General features: G+C 37.8%; 2 protein-coding genes across 5 annotated transcripts in view; both read left to right on the plus strand.

Annotated features, from left to right (window-relative positions):
* Positions 1-13,408, plus strand: part of LOC101901305 (uncharacterized) — a 105,801-nt gene extending 92,393 nt beyond the window's left edge. Inside the window, exons 4-10 of one of the 4 annotated variants that reach the window (XM_020036361.2) lie at positions 1,655-4,372; positions 4,434-4,597; positions 11,340-11,459; positions 11,520-12,188; positions 12,252-12,427; positions 12,493-12,631; positions 12,698-13,408. In XM_020036361.2, coding sequence (XP_019891920.2) covers positions 1,655-4,372; positions 4,434-4,597; positions 11,340-11,459; positions 11,520-12,188; positions 12,252-12,427; positions 12,493-12,631; positions 12,698-12,901 — 4,190 coding nt within the window. In that variant the 3' untranslated portion in view covers positions 12,902-13,408. Of the gene's footprint in view, positions 1-1,654; positions 4,373-4,433; positions 4,598-11,339; positions 11,460-11,519; positions 12,189-12,251; positions 12,428-12,489; positions 12,632-12,697 lie in introns of all 4 variants that reach the window. The other 3 variants (XM_020036362.2, XM_020036363.2, XM_011293717.3) reach the window with 3 other exon arrangements.
* A 4,706-nt stretch (positions 13,409-18,114) lies between these two features.
* LOC101901138 (hypothetical protein) lies at positions 18,115-19,077 on the plus strand. The gene is made up of 2 exons (XM_005182320.4): positions 18,115-18,274; positions 18,336-19,077. The coding sequence occupies exons 1-2, from the start codon at positions 18,218-18,220 to the stop codon at positions 18,789-18,791; spliced, it is 513 nt and encodes a 170-aa protein (XP_005182377.2). The 5' UTR covers positions 18,115-18,217; the 3' UTR covers positions 18,792-19,077.
* The last annotated feature ends 2,766 nt before the right edge of the window (positions 19,078-21,843 follow it).

The following is a 21,843-nucleotide window of genomic DNA, read 5'->3' on the forward strand; positions in this document are numbered from 1 at the left end:
GGTTAACCCTACAAAAAGTTCTAACGTAAACATGGCATTACTGCACTTTTGATCTGTGATGGGATCCTAGTATAGTGAAATATATAAAGCTTCAGGAAACTTTGGCATATTTCCGACGTCATGGAAGTGGACGGAAGAAAACAGCAACATTAGCAGAAATGGTTCGAAAAGTAAAGAAGCGACTTCAACGAAACCTGCGTCGCAGTGGCCGAAAAAATGGCTCGTGAGCTAAACATATCGCAATATTCCATTCGGCAAATATTGAAAAATGAGCTCGGCAATGGCTTTACCCATTGAAATTCCAAAAAGTGCAAGAACTTACACCGCAACAGAAAGAAAATAGACTCAAAAGAGATAAAGAGTTGCTTCGCTTGGTCGAAAGTGGTGAACTGGCGAATTTGGGCTTCTCCGATGAGAATACATTTGTTGTCCATCAGTTTATAAACAAACAAAATGATCGTGTTAACTTGCCAAGGAGGTCAGCTGAAAATGTGCACCTTCGGTTGGCCATGGTTATGTTTTTGGCCACCATAACAGCCGATGGTCGCTTTCCGTTCGTGTCAATCGACCGTGGAATCAGAAAAAATGCCGAATATTATCACCAAAATATTTTGGAGGCTCTAGAGTAGTCACAATATCCAATTCTGAATCGTTTTTCAAAACATTTGGTGGTTGTTTTTGTACCTCTAGTACCAAATAACATTGCTGTATGCTGCATGATATGACTTCAATAAGAATTATATTAACAATTATTTATCGGAGCAATAGATATACCGGACCAAGTTTCATGGAAAAATTCGATTGAATATGAAAAAGTCTATCCAATTTGGGCTGATTTTACATGTATGGTGGACAATAACCGCAAAATCAGATGAAGATGTATGTCGAAGGTATATAAATATAGTCGGTCCCGCCCGACTTTTGACCTTTCCTTACTTGTTTCTTATACAGAATGTGCCTATATGTGTGATCTACTTTGTATATACTTTATAGGCTATGCGACGAATATAGCGATCTTGTGGTGCAGGGTCTCTATTTCTTGCTCTCTTTTAACCAACGTGGTTTCATTGCACTCTATTTTTTTATGTCGCAGACCTGTATATATATAATATAATAAACATTAATCTTCCAAAATTCTGTTAGTGCCTGTTACGCCTACCACTGCAAAACAATCTAAAAAAATTGATTAAAGGGGACCAATCACGTTGATTTGTCAGCATAGAGAATGAATTGACTGCTTGTGTAAACTATTACCACCACCAACCAAACTGTCTCCAAACGGAGTTTGAAAACTAAATTAAATTAAATTATTAATTAAAAAAAAATCCTCAAATTAATTGAATACTGTTGGTGATATTATTTGCTTACTTTGCAAAAAAATGTCCATTCCTCTCACTCTCGTTAAAAAGCACGCACACACACGCAATCTCTTTTCCAGCAACATAAAAATTATGTGTAATTATATTGTTATTTCGAAATAATGAAGTTAAATGGTTTTTTTCGCCAGTTAATTAGTGAAAATACAAAAACAAGTTTTGAGTTGGAAAGACTATTGTTTAGTCACACACACATATACATTTATACGTTTGTTTATTCTGTGGAAAACCAAACTCATTGCCATCATTTTATTTTTCTTCTTCTTTGTCTCTTGCAGATTGTCACCATGAAATTTCTCAAATATCTCCAAAATCCTCAGATCATCTGGGTTTAGTGAACATACAGCCACTGTTAACAACCACCTCTTCCGACCAAGTCCTCTCGACCAGCATGAATGATATCTCCCAAACTCAAGCTATGGTCACGTCAACAAAAATGTTTGGCGACAACGAGACCCGCAGCCATACGCGTATCCAACGTTCCGCTTTGCCAATCGTCAACGAAAAATATCCCATTTCGGGTCAAAATAATGTCCAATTTCCCATCGAATCGGAAAAGGAAGCTGTCGCTGGCCGTTATTTTCAGTATAACATAAAACCGACAAGTTCAATGGAACAGGAAAGCCCGAAAATGGAGTCGACCAAGAATGGCGAGCGAAGTGGAAAATCGGTGAAAGTCGCCACACCAACAGCTGCCAGCACTACCGGTTCTTTTTTAGTGAATGGGGACCTTCGACAACCTATGTCGGGGTCCCAAAAAGCGTCGACCAACACCAGTTCTGCGACATTGACAGCAGCTACTGCTACCGTATCGCCGCATAATCCTCGTCAAAATCCCAATCCCGATATCCAAGACATTATCACGGGCATTGTCAAGCTGTTGAACGGTAACGTGAATGTGCATGCCAATACCCAAGGTGTGCGTCGGCCCACAGCCAGTCGCATCAATAATCGTGGCCCTCCTCGGATTTCTGATGTCCAGCCACTGCCCATAGACTATGATAATGGCCACAAGACGCAGGGAACATCTTCAATGAGACCGCCACCCTATCCATTTGATCGACCGGAGAGGCCCTTTATAACGGGTGTGCCCATACCAGAACAAATTGTGCCAGTGCGTCCCGGTTTTGTAAGTAATCGACCACCATGGCATCGCAATAAGCCCAGGCCTCCAATTACCACGTCGATTGGCGGCCGTCGTCCCATACCTCAATATAAACCGTTGCCACCGGCCCAAATACAACCTCCGCAGGAAGAAGACGAGGGGGAGGAGTTGACCGCCAGTGGTATTCCCAGTACTCAGTCTACCGGGACGGCTGGGGTACCAACTGTTGATTCGGAAAACAACGATGCCATTGAGGGCCCCACTCCTACAGATACCTCATATGACTCGGAGTTTTCAAACGAAGACCTGAATACCCAATACATTGAGGTATCCGATAACGACACAGATATTATCTCCGCCAACAGAGACGCCATTCATGAGTATAAGCCTCCAATTCCCAGTCCCTCGTCCACAACCTCCACACCAGCCCCAGTGCTTGTGGCGACACATCCAACTTCGCAATCCAAAAAAGATGGAGAAAATCCCCCGGCGAAAAAGAAACCAAGCAAACATAAAAATAACGACAAGAAGAAACATAACAACAATGCGGATCATATTCATAGCAGCTCGGTTGAGCCACTGCCTGTGGTGCAAAAAACCTCCCAATATCTACCCATGCCCATGGACACAATGGAGAATTCGGGGGATGAGGTGATTTTCATGACAGCCAGCAAGACACCGGAATTGGAATCAGTCAGCACAAAACATCATAAACTGAAAACGTCGTCCTCCTCCTCTAGCTCATCGTCACCTTCTTCCTCTGTGTCAGCAATACCATCCTCTTCATCATCAAAAATCAAGAGTTCTGCCATAACAACCAAACCGGTATCGACAGAAGAACAACAGCTGGACAAAACGTCCATTAGTCTAACTTCAAATTTCGATTTAAAAACAACCATAGTTCCTACACCAATAACCTCTGTACCCATAACAACTACCACTACCACCTCAACTACTACCACTACTACTTCCACCTCTTCTACAACCTCTTCAACCTCAACAACCACCACAACCGAAACTATACCCACCTCCAATAACCAAAATCAAGTAACAACTCCAACACCTCCGGTGCCAGACCATTACCATCCTCGACCTGGCATAGTTTTGGATGATCCTGAATTCCAACCAGGTGGCCGGCCTCGACCCCAGAGGCCACCACAACCCCAACTCCCACACAATCCGGTTCAGCCACTGAATATTCAGCCGACCAGGCACCAACTTCCGCCGGGTTATGGTGAAATATTCGATGTTACCTTGTCTGCCATTCAGGGTCCCGGGTCTCAGGGTGGGTCACAACAGACCATCAACATTAAACCGTTTGGCACCTACGACTCAGGTGTTGGTGGTGCCGGTGCTGACATCATTGTTTCGGCTTCAGGTGAAGATGGTTTTGTTTCCATAGATGGTAAACGTACTTACATCAATCTTTTTGGTGATCCCACAGATCCGCCGACCAGTGTACAGCAGCCATCTCCAGCCACAGCTATACCACAACTGCCCAGTTCTCCACTTGGACCGCTCACAGCTCCCCCATCATCATCGTCGTCGTCATCTACGTCAGAGCCAAATCCAAATGGAAGTAGTGTCAGCAGTGGTAGTGGTGGTAATACTCCCGTAACCCAGAAGAATACCCCCAGTGCTGGCTATGGAGTGGCCGAGACCGAAATTGTGGACATCCATACAAATAAACCGCAGCATGTGAAGCCACAACAACAATCGTTGCCCACAACAACAAATGTTGGCACAACTCGTCCCCACTACAGGCCACGAACCACACAGCCGCCGGTGCGCATCGACACGTGTATTGTGGGCGATGACACGACTTGTGACCAGGCCCAACATGAATATTGCAAAACGGAAAATGGTGTATCCAGTTGTCATTGTCGACCAGGTATGTTGTGGAAGTAATGTATGCGGAGAAATAAAGTGACAGTTTGTTGTTTTGTTTTTAGGTTATTCACGTCGCAAGCATCGCGAGCCCTGTCGCAGGGTAATAACATTCTACATCGGCATGAGAGTAGATCGAATCTATGAGCACCGCATCGTTTGGGATAATAAATTGGCCGATCGCACCAGTGAACCGTATGGGCAGTTAAGTTTTGAATCTGTTCGAGCTGTAAGTATAATTATATGGTGGTTAAATATTTTCGTATATTTTTTCGTAAAACTTGGAAAATGTTGTCTAAAATGAAACGGAGTTCTTCCAACGATAGATTTTATATTATTGAAACATAAGATAACTGTACATCAAAACACTAATAGTAGGTTTGTCTGGTTACTTTTATGCACGAATTTTCCAGCAGCTTCTTTCTGAGAGAGTAAGGGAGATTTATTCAGAAATGTAAGCAGATGGATTCCCTGCGAAAACTACAATCAAACAGCTGATTTTTCAAACCAGAACAATTTGTCCCTAACAAAAAAAATAAATAAATAATGAAGCACGTAAAAATTAAAAGTCAGCCGAAAAAAACTATTGGGCTTGCGATTTTCAAAATAAAAATTAATTTGTTTGAACAAATGTAAATCGCCAGGTATTTTGTATTAAATTACATTAATCTCTCAATGGTCTGGTAGCCTAGTCTAGACATAAAAAACTGTGAAAGATGAGCCCAAAAGAAACGGTCAGAGATAGAATTTTAAAACATGGCGAGATTTTCGAGTTTCAGGCTAAATTGTACCAAGTTTGGTTAGGTTGAAAAGAGGGGCGAAAAAATCGCAGTTTGTCCTGGTGGACATACACTTAAGCCAGTGTAGGCCTGTTTTACACCCTAGACTAAAGGTTAAAGGAAATGTAAGAAAAGGTTCTTCGTCTTAAACCCATTGGGGTCTTCCTATCAGATTTATGTGGTCTTCCCTAAGTCTACATTTTTCCGTAGGGATATGTGGGCGATTTTTGCCCATGTCTTCATCTCTTCACACATTTCTAATGGAATTGTCTGAAATTCCACACAAGAAGTCCCTTCTGTGTACTTTACCCCCTGAAAGAGAATTCTCTATATAGGTCCACGATATCGTATATCCCCAATATAACGGTACCCCCCCGATATTCGGTATTTTGACGATTTTAGATACATTTTTCAACGGAACTGTCTGAAAACCCATACAAGGAGTTCCTTGTGGATACCATATCCCTTGAAAGAAACTTATCTATATAGGTGCACGATATCGACATATAGCCCCCATATAACGGTGCCCCGCGATATTGGTTATTTTTATAATTTTAGATACATTTTTCAACGGAATTGTCTGAAATTCTACACAAGGAGTTCTTTTTGAGCACTTTACCCCCTGAAAGAGAATCTTCCATATAGGTCCACGATATCGTATATTCCCCATATAACGGTACCCCCCGATATTCGGTATTTTGATGATTTTAGCCACATTTTATAGCACAAGAAGTTCCTTGTGGGTACTTTATTCCTTGGAAAAGAGTTATCTATATAGGTCCACGATATCGTGTAGCCCCCATATAACGGTACTCCCCGATATTTGGTATTCTGATGATTTTCGCCACATTTTCTAATGGAATTGTCTGAAATTCCACACATGAAGTCCCTTCTGTGTACTTTACCCCCTGAAAGAGAATTGTCTATATAGGTCCACGATATCGTATATCCCCCATATAACGGTACCCCCCGATATTCAGTATTTTGACGATTTTAGATACATTTTTCAACGGAACCGTCTGAAAATCCACACAAGGAGTTCCTTGTGAGTACTTTCCCCCTGAAAGAGAATTGTCTATATAGGTCCACGATATCGTATATCCCCCATATAACGGTACCCCCCGATATTCGGCATTTTGATTATTTTAGCCACATTTTCTAATGGAATTGTCTGAAAATCTACACAAGGAGTTCCTTGAAAAAGAATTATCTATATAGGTCCACGATATGGTATAGCCCCAATATAACGGTACCCCCCGATATTCGGTATTTTGATGATTTTAGCCACATTTTTAATGGAATTGTCTGAAATTCCACACAAGGAGTCTCTTCCGAGTACTTTAACCCTAGACAAAGATTTGTCTATATAGGTCCACAATATCGTGTATCCCCCATATATCGGCACCTTCCGATATTAAGTATTTTAAAGGTTTAAACTGAATTTTTTTTTTTTTTTTTTTTTTTTTTTTTTTTTTTTTTGAAAATTTTCTAATTCGTTTCAAATGGTGGAGGGTATTCAAAGTTCGGCCGGGCCGAACTTACTACTTCATAAGTTTGAAATGTAGTTTTGTCTATCGTCGTTAATATATTTTGCAGAATTTGAGATAAAAATTTATATTTTTTTGTTTTTAAATAGGTACCAATATTACTAAATGCGAAATAAGACAGAATTCCGAAATCTGCTATGATATCACTTCCTTTGTAAACAAGGTGTATAAGAATTCGTACTAAAAGTTACAAGTCTTTTTATAGTACTGACGAATGTGTTTTTGAATCTATAAATGTGATAATACATAAAACGTTTTTTGACTGACATAAATCATCGGCTGGTTTCTTCGTAAAAGGACAAAGGAGTGTAGGGTGAATAAGTATAAATTATGGACAAAAACCTGAAACTCCTTTGTTCTTCTACGAATAAGCCGGCCGGTAACTTAAGTCAGTCAAAAAAGCGTTTTATGTTTCTCTATTACGTTTATATTGTATCCCTAGTACCGAATTGTTTTAAAAAAATATTTATTGGAGCAATAGATTTACCGGACCGAGTTGCACTAAATGGAAAAATTCGGTTGAATATGAAAAAGTCTATCCAATCTGGGCTGATATTATATATGGTGGACAATAACCGTAAAATCGAATGAAGATCTATATTGAAGGTATATAGAAATCTGAACTGATCTCGAAAAAAATTTGGCAGAGGTATTTTCGAGCCGTATCTGATGTCCGGTATCAAATATCATTTTTGTGGAGGGCATATTACGCATGTGAGGGAATTAAAAATTACAAATGGGATGAAACATATTTATAGGAGCTATAATTATATCAGAACCGATTTTCATCAAATTTGATGTACTGACATTGTTAGTTTTTCTTATGGGATATTCAGATAGCGGATTAAATTAGTCATGTATTTAAATAAATTGGTACCAGATAAAATTTTTTAAATATTTTTAAACTTTTACTAGTTTTTATAACCAGCTAGGAGAGTTATTTGTGTATCACAGTCCATTAAAATAACTCCAATGTCTTGAAATCACTCTAGATTCCGAATGAAATGAAGTAGGTTATTCAAATTTTTTGGCCAAGTAGGTCCAAGTCTTGGTATAGCCCCCATATAACTGTAATGCCAGATTTATTTTTTTTTTGTTTTTTTTTTTTAACTTTGTATAATAAAATTTGTGTTCCCAGCATGTAGGCAACAGACATGTATAGAACTGTTTATATGGGATCAAGTTTTGGTATATTCCCCATATGACTGTACCTCCATATATTCGGTATTTTAAGGATTTTTCCTATATTTTTCAACAGTGTTATCTTAAAGTTGGTATTTGAAGCCCGCAATGGATACTACGTCCTATGACAGAAAATCGCCAGTACAAATGAACGTCTTCGTATAGCCATATATTACGATATCTCCCAATATTAGGTAATTTACTGATTTTAACTACATTTTTTAACAGAATTTTTATATCCTACATCAAACTGTTATCAGGGTAATATGTATTTGTTCATTGGTTGTAACACGGAAAAGGAAGCGAGATACACCCATAGTTCCTTTTGATGATCTACATAGAATCACATTCTGAGTCGATTTATACTTTTCCGTGCGTCCGTTTGTCCAGGTATTTTTGTAAACAATGTACAGGTCGCATTTATTTATTTAAAAACAACAGTTATGGGATTAAGCCTAACTATTTTGCAACAACATTCTCAAAGTCGAGAGGTACAAATGCCTCCGGGAAAATTGCTTCACATAAAGTCCCAATATAAACGTTTATTTATTACGGGTAGCTCTACTAAATATCCTAAATATGCATAGTGGTGTTACCTAAATATGTATAGTGTAGTGTAGTGTATTTGTAAAGTGGGCCACCAGACTTTTGACCTTCCATTACTAGTCTCAATCATGGTATTTTGGGTTCGTAATATGCACCACCTTCTCTGGCAGATAATTGACTGTAGAGGTCTAAACGAAAAACTCGATCGAATTCAAGTAAAGAGTGAAACAAGCGTTAAGTCGAGTTGGAGCACATCTGAGAGTAGAAAATAAGAACTTACTTTTTTTCTTGTACTAGAGTGGGTGCAAACGAGCAGATTTTACTCTGGCACCGTACACTTGTTTAGTTTAAGTCACACTTGCCAAACCAGTCAATTTCACTTTAAGAGCAAAATCTCACTCTATTTTGAGCGATTCGGTTCAAACTCTCATCTAAAATAAGATTTACCACACAAAAACAAACACAAAATAAATTCCGTATAGAACTCCCACTCTTCCAGCAATCCCACTCGCGAGCAAGTTTTATCCCGAGTGATCTGTCTTAAACAAATTATCCCACAACAATAATGGGATTAAGGCAAACTATTTTCCAACAACGAAAAATTATGCCACTATAAGATAGGTTGAAGTGATTTTTTATTCATTTTATCACAATCTCCCGCTGGTGTTGAACTTGCAATCTTCTGAAATGTATAGGTAGATTAGGATATTTCATTGTCTTCATAGTCGGTACTACCCACCGTTACTCATTACTTGGAAATTGAGAAAGTAAGTTTTCTTGCTTTGAATTTTTAAGGAATAATTCAGTTTTTAGTAAAGTTTTAAAGTTTTACTCACGTAGCTGCCAAATATTTTGCTTAAAAGGCTTGGGTTGCATGAGCCAACATCCAAAGAGAGGAAAGGGATACAGTGTGTTAGTGTAAACAAGTAAAAAAGTTGTAAGTTCGGCCGGGCCGAACTTTGAATACCCTCCACCATTTGGTACAAATTTGGCAATTTTCAAAAAAAAAAATAAATAAAATCCATTAAAAATTCTGTTAAAATTTAAAAATACCGAATGTAGGCGAATATTAGGCTATATACGACGACGTGGGCCTACATAGGCAACTTTTGTCATAAGCTATTATAACATTAAAATGCTTAACTTGAAAAAAAAATATGTTTATAATGTAGCTAAAATAAATAATATACCGAATATAGGGAGGTACCATACGTGGACCTGCAAAGACAATTTTCTGACATAGGCTGTAGTATCCATTACGAACTTCAAATACCAAATTTGAAAGAATTCCGGTAAATAATGTCGCTAAAATCATCAAAATACTGAATATCTAAGGGTACCGTTATATGGGGGCTATACGAAGACGTGGACCTTCATGGCCGATTTTCTGTCTTAGGCTGTCCTATTCATTACAAACTTCAAATTCTAAATTTGAAATAGTTCCGGTAAATAATGTCTCTAAAATCATCAATATACCGAATATTGTAAGCTACCGTTATATGGGGGCTATACGAAGACGTGGACCTACATGGTTCATTTTCTACAGTAGGATGTAGTATCCATTACGAACTTCAAATACCAAATTTGAAACAATTCCGATAAATAATGTCGCTAAAATCATCAAATACCGGGAGGTACCGTTATATAGGGGCTATACGAAGACGAGGACCTACATATTCAATTTTCTGTCTTAAGCCGTAGCATCCGTTACGAACTTTAAATACCAATTTGAAACAATTCCGATAAATAATGTCGCTAAAATCATCTAAATACAGCATATCGGAAGGTACCGTTATATGGGGGCTATATGAAAACGTGGAACTATATGGCCCATTTTCAATACCAAAAGTTCTGCAGAAATAATACACATTAGAGTAAAATTTTATCAACCTACTTCAGTTCATTCGGAAGCTAGAGTGATTTCCACAGACGGACAGACGGACAGACGGATAGACGGACAGACGGACGGATATTGATAAATCGACATTGAATTTTATGCTGATCAAGAATGTATATACTTTGTGGGGTCTAAAACGTATATTTCGAGGTGTTACAAACGGAATGACAAACTTAATATACCCTCCATACTATGGTGAAGGGTATAAAAACAGAAGTTTAAAAGTTTCAGACTAAATAATGCATGATTTTATGAGAAGGGTTGTCCCTTTGTTGGTGATATACCAGAAGAATTGGAGCTGCAGAACTGGAGTCGCATATTCTAATGAAGGTGGAAGAATAAGAAACGAAAAGTGTTAGTTGTTATGTGAAAAGTGGCTTACATAAGAAACCTATATTATTTTTCGATTTTAACTCTTTGGTCTCCGCATTATCGTAGATTAATATCCCGATAGTTCAACAACAACATAAACAAATCCCAAATATTGGTTTTCAAAATCCATTGATAATTCTATACATTACTTTGAAATTAAACTTTTTATGAATCAATTAGATTTTTTTGAATTATGTCCGAAAATTCGACGGCTCTTCCAAACCACACTTATAGTTAGAGTTGTGCCAATGTGGTTCATATTTCAGTACACCATATGGCCTATTCTGTAGCATTTATCGATTACAAACTTGTTAACATTTCTTTTGTTATGGTATCAAAATCAAATGAATTGAATTGAAAAATTTACAATGGATAAAGTTGTTCAAAAGTTAGATAATATGCCTGCAGTTCCTAAACGTATGAGTGATTTCATATATTTCCTATTACTCATACGCAGAGTTTTAATACCAACCGGACCGGAGTCCACGAAATTAGCTAAGGAACTAATTCGTTCGATCGAAAAAGATTGGCACAACTCTTCTTATAGTACGTTTGCATTTAAGTTGTCAATTCCATGGCATATATGTGCTCTGATGTAAACGTGATTAATCTGACTGAAATGATTCCTAATTATTGCTATATTTTCAGATTGATTCCGCCATGTCCATGACCCCATATTCGGATGAATTTATGGAGGCTAAGGTGAATAACATATATCGAGATCCTAATCTTGGTGGCAGTGGGGTGTTTGTAAATCTAACAATTAAGGTGAGTTCAGCTTGTAGTATAACGTTCGACTTTGCTACGACTTTTCTATTTCCGCTTTAGTTGGATGAAAGTGTTGAAACCCTTAGACCCAATCTACGCAGTGATGTTCAGAAACATTTATTGGGTGTACTGCATCGTCGAAACAATAATATTGGTAATTCGGTACTGTTTGTTAGTTCTCCCGAGGGTGCCATATCTCCGCTGCGTGATTTGGATGAATGCCAGGCCAGGGATCTAAACGATTGCCATCCGACTGCCACCTGCACCAATACGTGGGGCAGCTACCGTTGTACATGTCCTGAAGGTACCAAAGATATGTGGTCCGATCAACCGCACAGATCGGGTCGTGAATGTCAGACATGCCCCGAAACATATTGCAACAGTCGCGGAGTTTGTAGCTACAATGAAGAAGGCAACCAAATATGTACCTGTGATGGCAGCCACTATGGTGGCCAATGTGAGATTGATGGCGAGGTATTAGGTGTGGCCATTGGTGCTTCGGTCTTGGCCGTTATCATAATCGTCTTGACTCTGGTGTGTTTGATAATGTGGTCCCGCAGATGGCAGAGAGAACAAAAGAATGCAATTGGATCACCGGTGTTTGGTTACATGAATACGGCACCACTGAAGTCGGCAGCACTACCGCAACCGGGTTATCAAGTTACTCTGGAGGATCGCATGCGTTGGGCCCAAATTGCCGATGTTATGGCCCAGACCAATCATTATGGAGTAAGATACCACATTGAGGATTGATATAGGTTCTAATAAGATTTATTTTCTCTTTTCAAACAGGCTGAACCAATTGGTGGACCAACACGACCCTCTTCGGCCATGTTTGCCTATCCTAATTTACAGACTCTGGGAATGGGTACCCTGGGTGGTATGTCAATGCAAAGTACCATGCACCAGCAAATGCATCACCAACAGACCAACACTTTGGCACCGCCGGTTCCCTTGCCACGGTATGAGTGCGTATTTTACTCAAACTACAACTGGGGAACACTATTTGTTAACATTGATTTTTTTCCAGAAGACTGGGACTCAGTTCACGTTCGAATGGTATGCGAACCCTGGATAATTCTAGCTCAAGTGAGGAAGAAGATCGTACGGACTTGTTGGGAAGGAACTTTCAGGTGCCACGTCCAAAATCGCGGAGTAATGGCAGTATAGCGGTAAATATTCTCAATCAATTGTAACCGATTTACACTTCAAAATTGTCCCCTTATATCTTTGTTTAGAATCAATCTGGAATTTACTATGATGTCGATTATGAGCCATCAGCCAATGGCATCGGCAGTACTAGTGTCGATCGTTTATATGGCTCACAGAATCAATCCACAACACACTCACACGTGGGCAGCAGTCACATACCCGGTCCACAGGGGATACCGATGAGTACCTACACCTCGGGACGAGCGCCCAGTAGTTACTACATGAAGTGAATGGGAAATGCAGTTGAAAAAGGAAAAAAAAAAACAAACACAAAAATTGGGCAATAATATTTTTAAGTCATAATCGGAAATAGTATTAGAAATTAAGAATAAAAAGATTTACATATACATACACACATATATACATATGTAAAGAAATGTTTAAATTTATAACTGTAGTTTATGTGAAATATACACGTGTAATTTACTTTGTCTGTCAGTTTGTTGTAATTCACACTACCCTAGAACTAGTCTTTTAAGTAATATTGTAAATATTATTATTCATTATACATCTATAGCAGCTATGTATGTGTTTGTGCGATTGAAATATTTATTTTAAATTATTATTATTCTAACTCTATATATATTTAAAATGAAATATTTATTATAAATTATATTTAAAAAAAATTCTGTATGTAGAATTAAAACGAATTATCCATTACAATATAAACTGTACTAATCATAATGTTTAGGCTTACAATTTTAGTTTTGATGTAAATATATGAATTAAATAAAATTTAAATATAAACAAAGATTAGTTTTTTTTTATATTTTAAGTTCAATAGTAACTCTTATTTAATTGTTGAATTAAACGGTGATTGGGTCATTCCAAGATAACGTAAATTAACTACGTTCGGCATTACAAGTAGGTTGAAAATTATTTGATTTGATTTTTGAAAATTGTCATCTAAAAATTGTTTTCTTTTGGCAAAAAACAAAATCATCCGCATCCGCATGCATCAAAAAAGTTGCAGGAATTTAATAGAAATGTAGTACTAGTGGTGGAGATGCAAAAGCCCAAATGAGGGAAGCGAAAGTGTCTAGGCCTCAGGAGGCAGTGGCTGCTGGAATAAAATATGTAATAAGATTAAAAAATAAAAAAAATAAATGTTTAATACTATTACAACGAGTTAAAAAGTACCAGTCGCTTTTCGTCGGCGGATGTATTGTACGTTTATTTGAACATATTTTGGCATCAGTATTTACTATTCATCGTGTTGAGCCTTTATGGGGAAGGTTGAAATGTGCGTGAGGTGTCAGACATAGTGGATCGCAGCATTTCACTTCATATAATATCAATGAAAAATATTGGGACCTGCAAAATGTAGAGAAAATTGAACATTTAATTTCCATTTTAATACGAAGTAGGCAGAGGAAGTAGGCAGAAAAATTCATTCACATCAAATCTCTTGTTGAGAGAAATATTAAGATATACCAGATTTGAATGGAATCGATGATTTGTTTCGTAGTTTTGAGAGATTTAAGTATTTAAAATTGTGATCGTTTGTGGGGGAGGTAACACAAGTAGTAGGCCGATCTCTATCGTCTTTACACCTTGTTTTTTATACCCTCCACCATACTATGCAGGGTATATTAACTTTGTCATTCCGTTTGGAACTTCTCGAAATACTCATGTCAGACCCAACAAAGTATATATATTCTTGATCAGCGTAAAATTCTAAGTCGATTTCGCGATGTCCGTCTGTCTGTCTGTCTGTCTGTCCGTCTGTCTGTTGTAACCACGCTATCTTTCGAATGAATTGAGATAGATGGCTAAAATTTTGCACACATGTTTATTTTTCCAGTAGGCAGGTTAAGTTCGTAAATGGGCCATGTAGGTCCACGTTTTCATATAGCCCCCATATAACGGTACCTCCCTATATTCGGTATTTTGATGATTTTAGGAACATTTTTCACCGGCATTGTTTCAAATTTGGTATTTGAAGTTCAAAATGGATACTACACCCTAAGACAGAAAATTGTCTGTGCAGGTCCACGTCTTCGTATAGCCCCCATATAACGGTACCTCCCTATATTCGGTATTTTGATGATTTTAACGACATTATTCACGGGAATTGTTTCAAATTTGGTATTTGAAGTTCGTTATAGGAACAACAGTCTGTGACAGAAAATTGTCTGTGCAGGTCCACGTCTTCGTATAGCCCCCATATAACGGTACCTCCCAATATTCGGTATTTTGATGATTTTAGCGACATTATTCACCGGAATTGTTTGAAAATTGGTATTTAAAGTTGGTAATGAATACTACAGTCTGTGACAGAAAATTGTCTGTGCTGGTCCAGGTCTTCGTATAGGCCCCATATATCAGTACCTCCCCATATTCGTTATTTTGACGATTTTAGGTACAATACCCACCGAAATTGTTTGAAATGTGGTATTTGAAGTTCGTAATGGATGCTACAGCCTGTGACAGAAAACTGTCTATGCTGGTCCAGGTCTTTGCACTGCTCCAATTTAACGGCACCTCCTTATATACGATATTTTGATGATTTTAGCTACATTATTCACCGTTTATTTCAAGTTTCCAATTTGAATATGGTAATGGCTTATGACAAACAATGCCTATGTATGTCCACGTTGTATAGACCCCAATATGACGGCTATATTCGGTATTTTTAAAATTTTAACAGAATTTTTTAAGGATTTTATTTTTTAAAAATTTCCAAATTCGTGGCAAATGGTGGAGGGTATTAAAAGTTCGGCCCGGCCGAACTTAGTGCTTTTTAACTTGTTATTAGATGCTTATTTCACATTTTATGAGAGATTTAATTATTATAAATTTTGACACGTTCTGAGGGAGTTACCAGAAGGTGTGGTCCGATATATTTCACGCCAAGTCTTGTGTGAGTAAAAATATTGAGATGTGTGAAGTTTAAAGAAAATTGGACCCTCATTTCGCATTTTTGTGCGTTTTATAATTAAAATTTTGATACCTTCGTGGGTGAGGTACCAGAAGGAGCAGATCGATATACAAGGTGAGATGAAAAAAAACTGCAACCTACTTCAGACTGCTGTCATTTCTAAGCTGACAGTTAATTATATTGTTTACAAGAGGCAGCAGAAATGGTTTGAAAAGTAAAGAAACGACTTGTTCGAAACACGCGTCGCGGTGGCCGAAAAATGGCTCATGAGCTGTTAAATTATCGTGTTAACTTGCCAAAGAGGTCAGCTGAAAGTGTGCACCTTCGGTTGACCACCAGAACTCAAGCGCCGACCATGGTGATGGTGTGGGTCACAATAACAGCCGATGGCCGCTCTCCGCCCGTATTACGACCGTGGCATCAGAATAAATGCCGAATATTATCGCGAAAATATTCTGGAGGGTGTATTAAAGCCTTGGGCACGCAAACATTTTGGCCGCAGACCTTGGACATTACAACAGTACTCAGCACGCGCCACCCAAGAATGGTTACAAAATGAGTTTTTTCGCTTCATTTCCAGCGCACAATGGCCAATGGTATTTTGGATAGCAAGGTTTGCACTAAAAAATACAAAGGCAAGCGCTTCGCCGGGCACCTTTGGCATGGTGAGCAATTCGAACAAATCTAAACTTGTTCTAAAATTTGATGCTATTTCCGACATTTTTTTGCTTTCATTCAATAAAATTAAAAAAAAATGTAAAAGTGATGGCGTTTGACTTTGTTGCAGTTTTTTATCTCGTCCGGTTATATCTCATATAACCGTACCTCCCGATATTCTGTATTTTGATCATTTTGTCACATTTTTTTTTTAAATTTTATGGGTTTAACAACATTTTTTTAAATATATTTGACTTTCTGGTCCCGGTCCGCGATGCCGCTCCGTACTTTTAGTCTTTAATGCTTATGTTTTAAAGCATAAGTCACAGATCTGACTTAGGTAAGCGGCACAATTTTTTATTATAAGTAATGACTCCATAGCAATTTCTAAATATAGATAAAAATTCATGGCAAAAATTATAATAGATGTTCACCTATTAAAGCTATATGATTTAGAACATCTATAATAGCCTCAGGTGAAAACCCAACTCAATTGTTGGTATTTAAAGAGCTTAGCTAAATTTTCAATTCAAATGAGCTGTAATGTGGAATTCTATTTCCAATGTCTAGAATACAGTGCTGCGTGGTATTTAGTTTTGTCCACCTCATAAGTGAGGGCAGAATGATTTAAGAATAGTCAAATATAATTACTCTTTTACACTCAATGCCGTAAGATGGGAATTAATTGTTTTGTCAATTAATTTGTGAGTTGGAGACCCCATAATGTCCATATGTTTAATCATGGTATAATTCAATATTTTCAATATTCAATATTTTCCAATATTTGTAATTTTTCCATGTTTCTGCCACAATTTCTGACTGAATGAGTCTTAGTTTGACATTTCGGAGTTTATTTCACATAGACGTACATCCCAAATCTAGGTTCCCAACCAATATTCCTTTGAGGATAACAAATTGGGTGTACATATAATGTGGGGACTATACTTAAACAAATGCCTATGTGGACAATTATCTGTAAGATGGTTCTCTAACCCAGAATAGCCTAAATACAATTTTTAGCCAACGAATTTGGCCAAAACCAAGTTGGGCCCTACTCCGATAATTGAAAATTATATGCTAAGAGGTTTTCTACCCCTTTAGAAACAAAGATGCCAAATAAGGGCCAAAAAATGAAAAAAAGTGGCCAATCCCTGCAAATTGCTTAAATCATATGATAATTATACAAAACGTGATCAGTTTTCGCAAGGATGGTTTCTTCCCGAATTACCAACATTTGCCGAAATTGGTATGAAAATATGGTTAACATGTAAAATATACTTGAAATCGGGTTGTGCGTAGTAACCAACACAACTTTCTTTTATATATATAGATTTAAATTAGGAATACTTTGAAATGTTGACCGTTTGTTGAATAGGTACCGGAAGCAATGGACTTATGTATGCCACCTTCGCTCTTGGTCTAATGTTGACGAGACCTAACAAAATATTATGATTGTTTTCAATGTTTGCCATTTGTGTGGGAGGTACCATAAGGAACCAATATTATCTATTTTTGGTACCATAGGCCTATCGAGTTCGAGCTCCATTTAAATATGAGAAAAACACTGCAATGTGCATAGGTGGAACGTGTCTGCAGGACACGTACTTACCAGTCCGTGGACTACAAATATCGTGTCTCGTCACCTTAAGACTGAGAATAAAAATATTTCCTTCATTGTGTTTATTTCAAACCAGATCTGTTTATTTGTATTGCGCATCTATTTAGACGTCATTAAATTCATTCTATTTCATCAACATTGACACAGATGAAAACTTGCATCATTTTGAAAATGTAATTGTGAGACAATATTTACATTTTGTTGCTTCCGACTTTTATGTATGTAGAACTCAAGGTTTGGCAACATTTTTGCCCCTTTAGGTGTTACGTCTTCACCAGTTTTTTAATAGAAGGTGTTTTGAGATCTGCTCGAATATTCTAAATAGATCCAATTAGCAGACAATTCATATAAATAGATCTAGCATCAATATCATCTATCGACATCAGTATCATGAAGTATTTCATTGTACTCGGTCTTTTGGCATTACTAGCCGTTGGCCAGGCTCAAGTAAGGAATAAGAACGACAAATTGGCACGATATAACTGATTGTTTATTTTCTCTGATGTAGAACGACGAAAATGAAACTACAACTGTAGATCCATCTGAAGACGAATCGTCCCCTGATCCACCTCCACCACCACCGCCACCGAAACGTCCAGGACATGGCAGACCTGGTCATGGTAGACCGGAGAGACCAGAATGGTTAAAACCTGGATTTGGATTTTTTGAATCCGGACATAGAGCTCCATTGCCAAGGCCTTTGCAGCAACTAAGGAATGTTTTCACACCTGTTGATCCCCCCGCGAAAAGTCCCGAAGCAACAAATGCAGAAGAACGAGTCCCTGTTGCATTTGTATTTGGATCCGGTAAAGTAAAAGGTGAATCGTTTAACGATTACAGTAGTGGCCATAGCTTCGGTGGCAACACTTTTGGTGACACCTATGGTCAGGGTATAGTCGTCAGAGACAAAGAAGAAACTACCAGCACTACACCGGGTTATTACGAATATATTTATAGAAAATAGAGAACTTCAACAAGACAAAAACAAAAATAACAGAATAAAGATGTAGAATAAGAATTTAAGAATTAAATAAAAATATTAAATATGTTAAAGGGAAAAATAGGGTCCAAAGTTTGATCTCTAACAAAATGAATATATTGATAGGAAACCGAGGTCAAAGCCTTTAAAAACCAATTCCCGAGCACCAATGTTATATTTGGGCTATATCGCTTATAGAGTTTTCCTATGAGAAATTCCAAATAACCAGAAAAAATAAAAAGTTAAAATGTGGAATATAAGAATGATTACAGCTCCTTGGTTTCTGATTGTTTGTTTTACATTATATCGGCCGGTACCGGAGGACCAATTTCGAAAATTATTTATACGGAACTGACATACTTGCTGTGAACTTTAATTAATAAATTAAAGGCAATGCTGTTGGAAAGTGAGATCAAAATACCTTAAATCATGCCGGTACCGGATTCTGATTGTCCATTTCTTATTGAGAATCATATATATATTTCATAGGTGCTGTGTCATATTCCCCAAGGACATAATCCCAATTACTATTATGGATATTATCACAGTTACTTTTTGGTCATAACCCCCCGTATGTAATGGAGGTTATGTCCCAAAAAAACTGTCATAAACTCCAGAAAATAGCGGACATAATCCAGATAATAATGGGGATTATGTGCAAACCGTTTGCGGACATAAACCCTATTATGGGTTAGGTATTTTTAACCTGATTACGACAAAGTAACTTTTTCTTGGGAAATACCTGTTTAGCCGGTTATTAGACCAGAAAGTTCGGATACCAAATTCAGGTTTAATCCTGTCCAGCAAAATGGGTATCATTTGCAAGCAATTTGAAATACCTTCCTGAAAGGTGAATTTATGATAGGGTTGCTTAAACCTGTTCCGGATCTACACAAAAATTTTATTTTTGTACGGGAGCTTTTTCCATAACCCCTAAAACGTCAAAAATGTATCCATTATGGGGTATTAAGATTTGCAAATTACATTATAGCCTTCACATTTGCCTTTCCAAAATGATGCCAAATGTGCTGATATCTCTTGTAGTTCCGAAGATATTAGTGATTAAAATCATTGATTTTTCCACTAAAACAGGGTGAGATGAAAAAAACGCAATCAACTTCAGACTGTTGTCATTTTTAAGCCACTCATCCGACAGCTGTTAAAATTATTTCAGTGACATTATATCATTATATTGTTTACAGGCGTACAAAAACATTTTGGTGAGAATTTTTCTGGAAAAAAGTTATTCGAGATGGAACTCAAGCGTAATAGTGTGATTTCTTTGTATTTGGCAGGAAAACCACAAGTGGCAACCGTTAGAACACTCCAGAATTAAAATTTGAATAAATATTTTGTGTCTCGTACCATCGCTCATTACCGTAATACTGGTAGCGTAGTCCGAAGTCAAGGAAGCGGACGGAAGAAAACAGCAACATCAGCAGAAATGGTTCGAAAAGTAAAGAAGCGACTTGATCGAAACCCGCGTCGCAGTGGCCGGAATATGGCTCGTGAGCTGAACATATCGCAATATTCCATTCGGCAAATATTGAAAAATGAGCTCGGGGTAAAGCCTTAGAAATTCCAAAAAGTGCTGGAACTTACACCACAACAGAAAGAAAATAGACCCAAAAAAGCTAAAGAGTACTTTCGTTTGGCCGAATATGGTGAACTGCCGAATTTGGTTTTCTCCGATGAGAAAACATTCGTTGTCCAGGAGTTTGTAAACAAACAAAATTATCGTGTTAACTTGCGAAAGAGGTCAGCTGAAAGTGTGCACCTTCCGTTGGCCACCAGAACTCAAGCGCCGGCCATGGTGATGGTGTGGGCCGCCATAACAGCCGATGGTTGCTCTCCGCTCGTATTAATCACCGTGGCATCAGAATAAATGCCGAATATTATCGCGAAAATATTCTGGAGGGTGTATTTAAGCCTTGAGCACGCAAACATTTTCGTCGCAGACATTGGAGATTCCAGCGGGACTCAGCACGCGCAACCAAAGAATGGGTACAGAATGAGGTTCCTCGCTTCTTTTCCAGCGCACAATGGCCACCAAAATTTCCGGATACCAATCCGTTGGACTATTGTGTCTGGAGTATTTTGTAAAACAAGGTTGGCACTAAAAAATTCCAAAGTGTCGATCACCTGAAGCAAGCGCTTCGCCGAGAATTTGCCAAAATCCCGCATAGCTACATTCGGGCAGCGTGTGACGGTTTCATTGGCCGTTAGAAGGCCATAATTCGTGTCAAAGGTGACCAACTCGAACAAATCTAAACTTATTCTAAAAATTGATGATATTTCCGACATTTTTTGCTTTAATCCAATAAAATTTAAAAAAAACATGCAAAAATAATGGCGTTCAACTTTGTTGCAGTTTTTTATCTCACCCTGTAAATATTAGGATACACTAAGTTTAAAGCAAATCGCTGGCTTGCTTTGCATCTTATTAGTCTTATAATTATTCAAAAATTTAACCCCAAGTGGGGGAAATATCTGAAGGAGGTCTGATCCACTCCGCTTTCATAACAGATCTAGGATTGGTAGAAATATTGCGATATGCGACGATTGGCTTAAAGACGATTGGCCTCATCTTTTACACTTTATTAGTGTTATGATTATTACAATGTTTGGCCCTTTGTGGTGGAGATACCAGAAAGAGTGGTCCGATCTATTCCATCTTCACATGAGATCTTCTTGTGAAGGAGGTACTAGAAGGAGTGAACCAAAATTGTCCATTTCCGAACTCGATATTGGCCATTTGCACTGATGGTCTAGCCCTGATACAAATATTATAATTTGAAATATTTAAACAAAATAAAATGAATATTTTTTTTTCAAAGAGGTATATTGTTTTCTTTTAAAAATGTTGACTTTTTGTGGCTGAGTTACTAGAAGGGGTGGACCGAAATTTACCCTTATCCGAACTCGATATAAGTTTGACAATAATACCAGGTTTGGACGAAATCGGCTACTCTCTTTGAGAGTTATCGTGCGCACCAGCCAGACTTCAAATGTCCTGAAATGGATTTCGTCCAAAGAG

The sequence above is a fragment of the Musca domestica genome, unplaced genomic scaffold (genome assembly GCF_030504385.1).
Source record: "Musca domestica strain aabys unplaced genomic scaffold, Musca_domestica.polishedcontigs.V.1.1 17, whole genome shotgun sequence".
NCBI classification, from domain to species: Eukaryota; Metazoa; Arthropoda; class Insecta; order Diptera; family Muscidae; genus Musca; species Musca domestica.

Bases quoted from the DNA above. Each gene is read 5' to 3' on its own strand.
- LOC101901138 (XM_005182320.4), top strand. From the start codon at position 18,218: ATGAAGTATTTCATTGTACTCGGTCTTTTGGCATTACTAGCCGTTGGC. The intron at 18,275-18,335 runs GTAAGGAATAAG...TCTCTGATGTAG, and splicing joins TAGCCGTTGGCCAGGCTCAA to AACGACGAAAATGAAACTAC.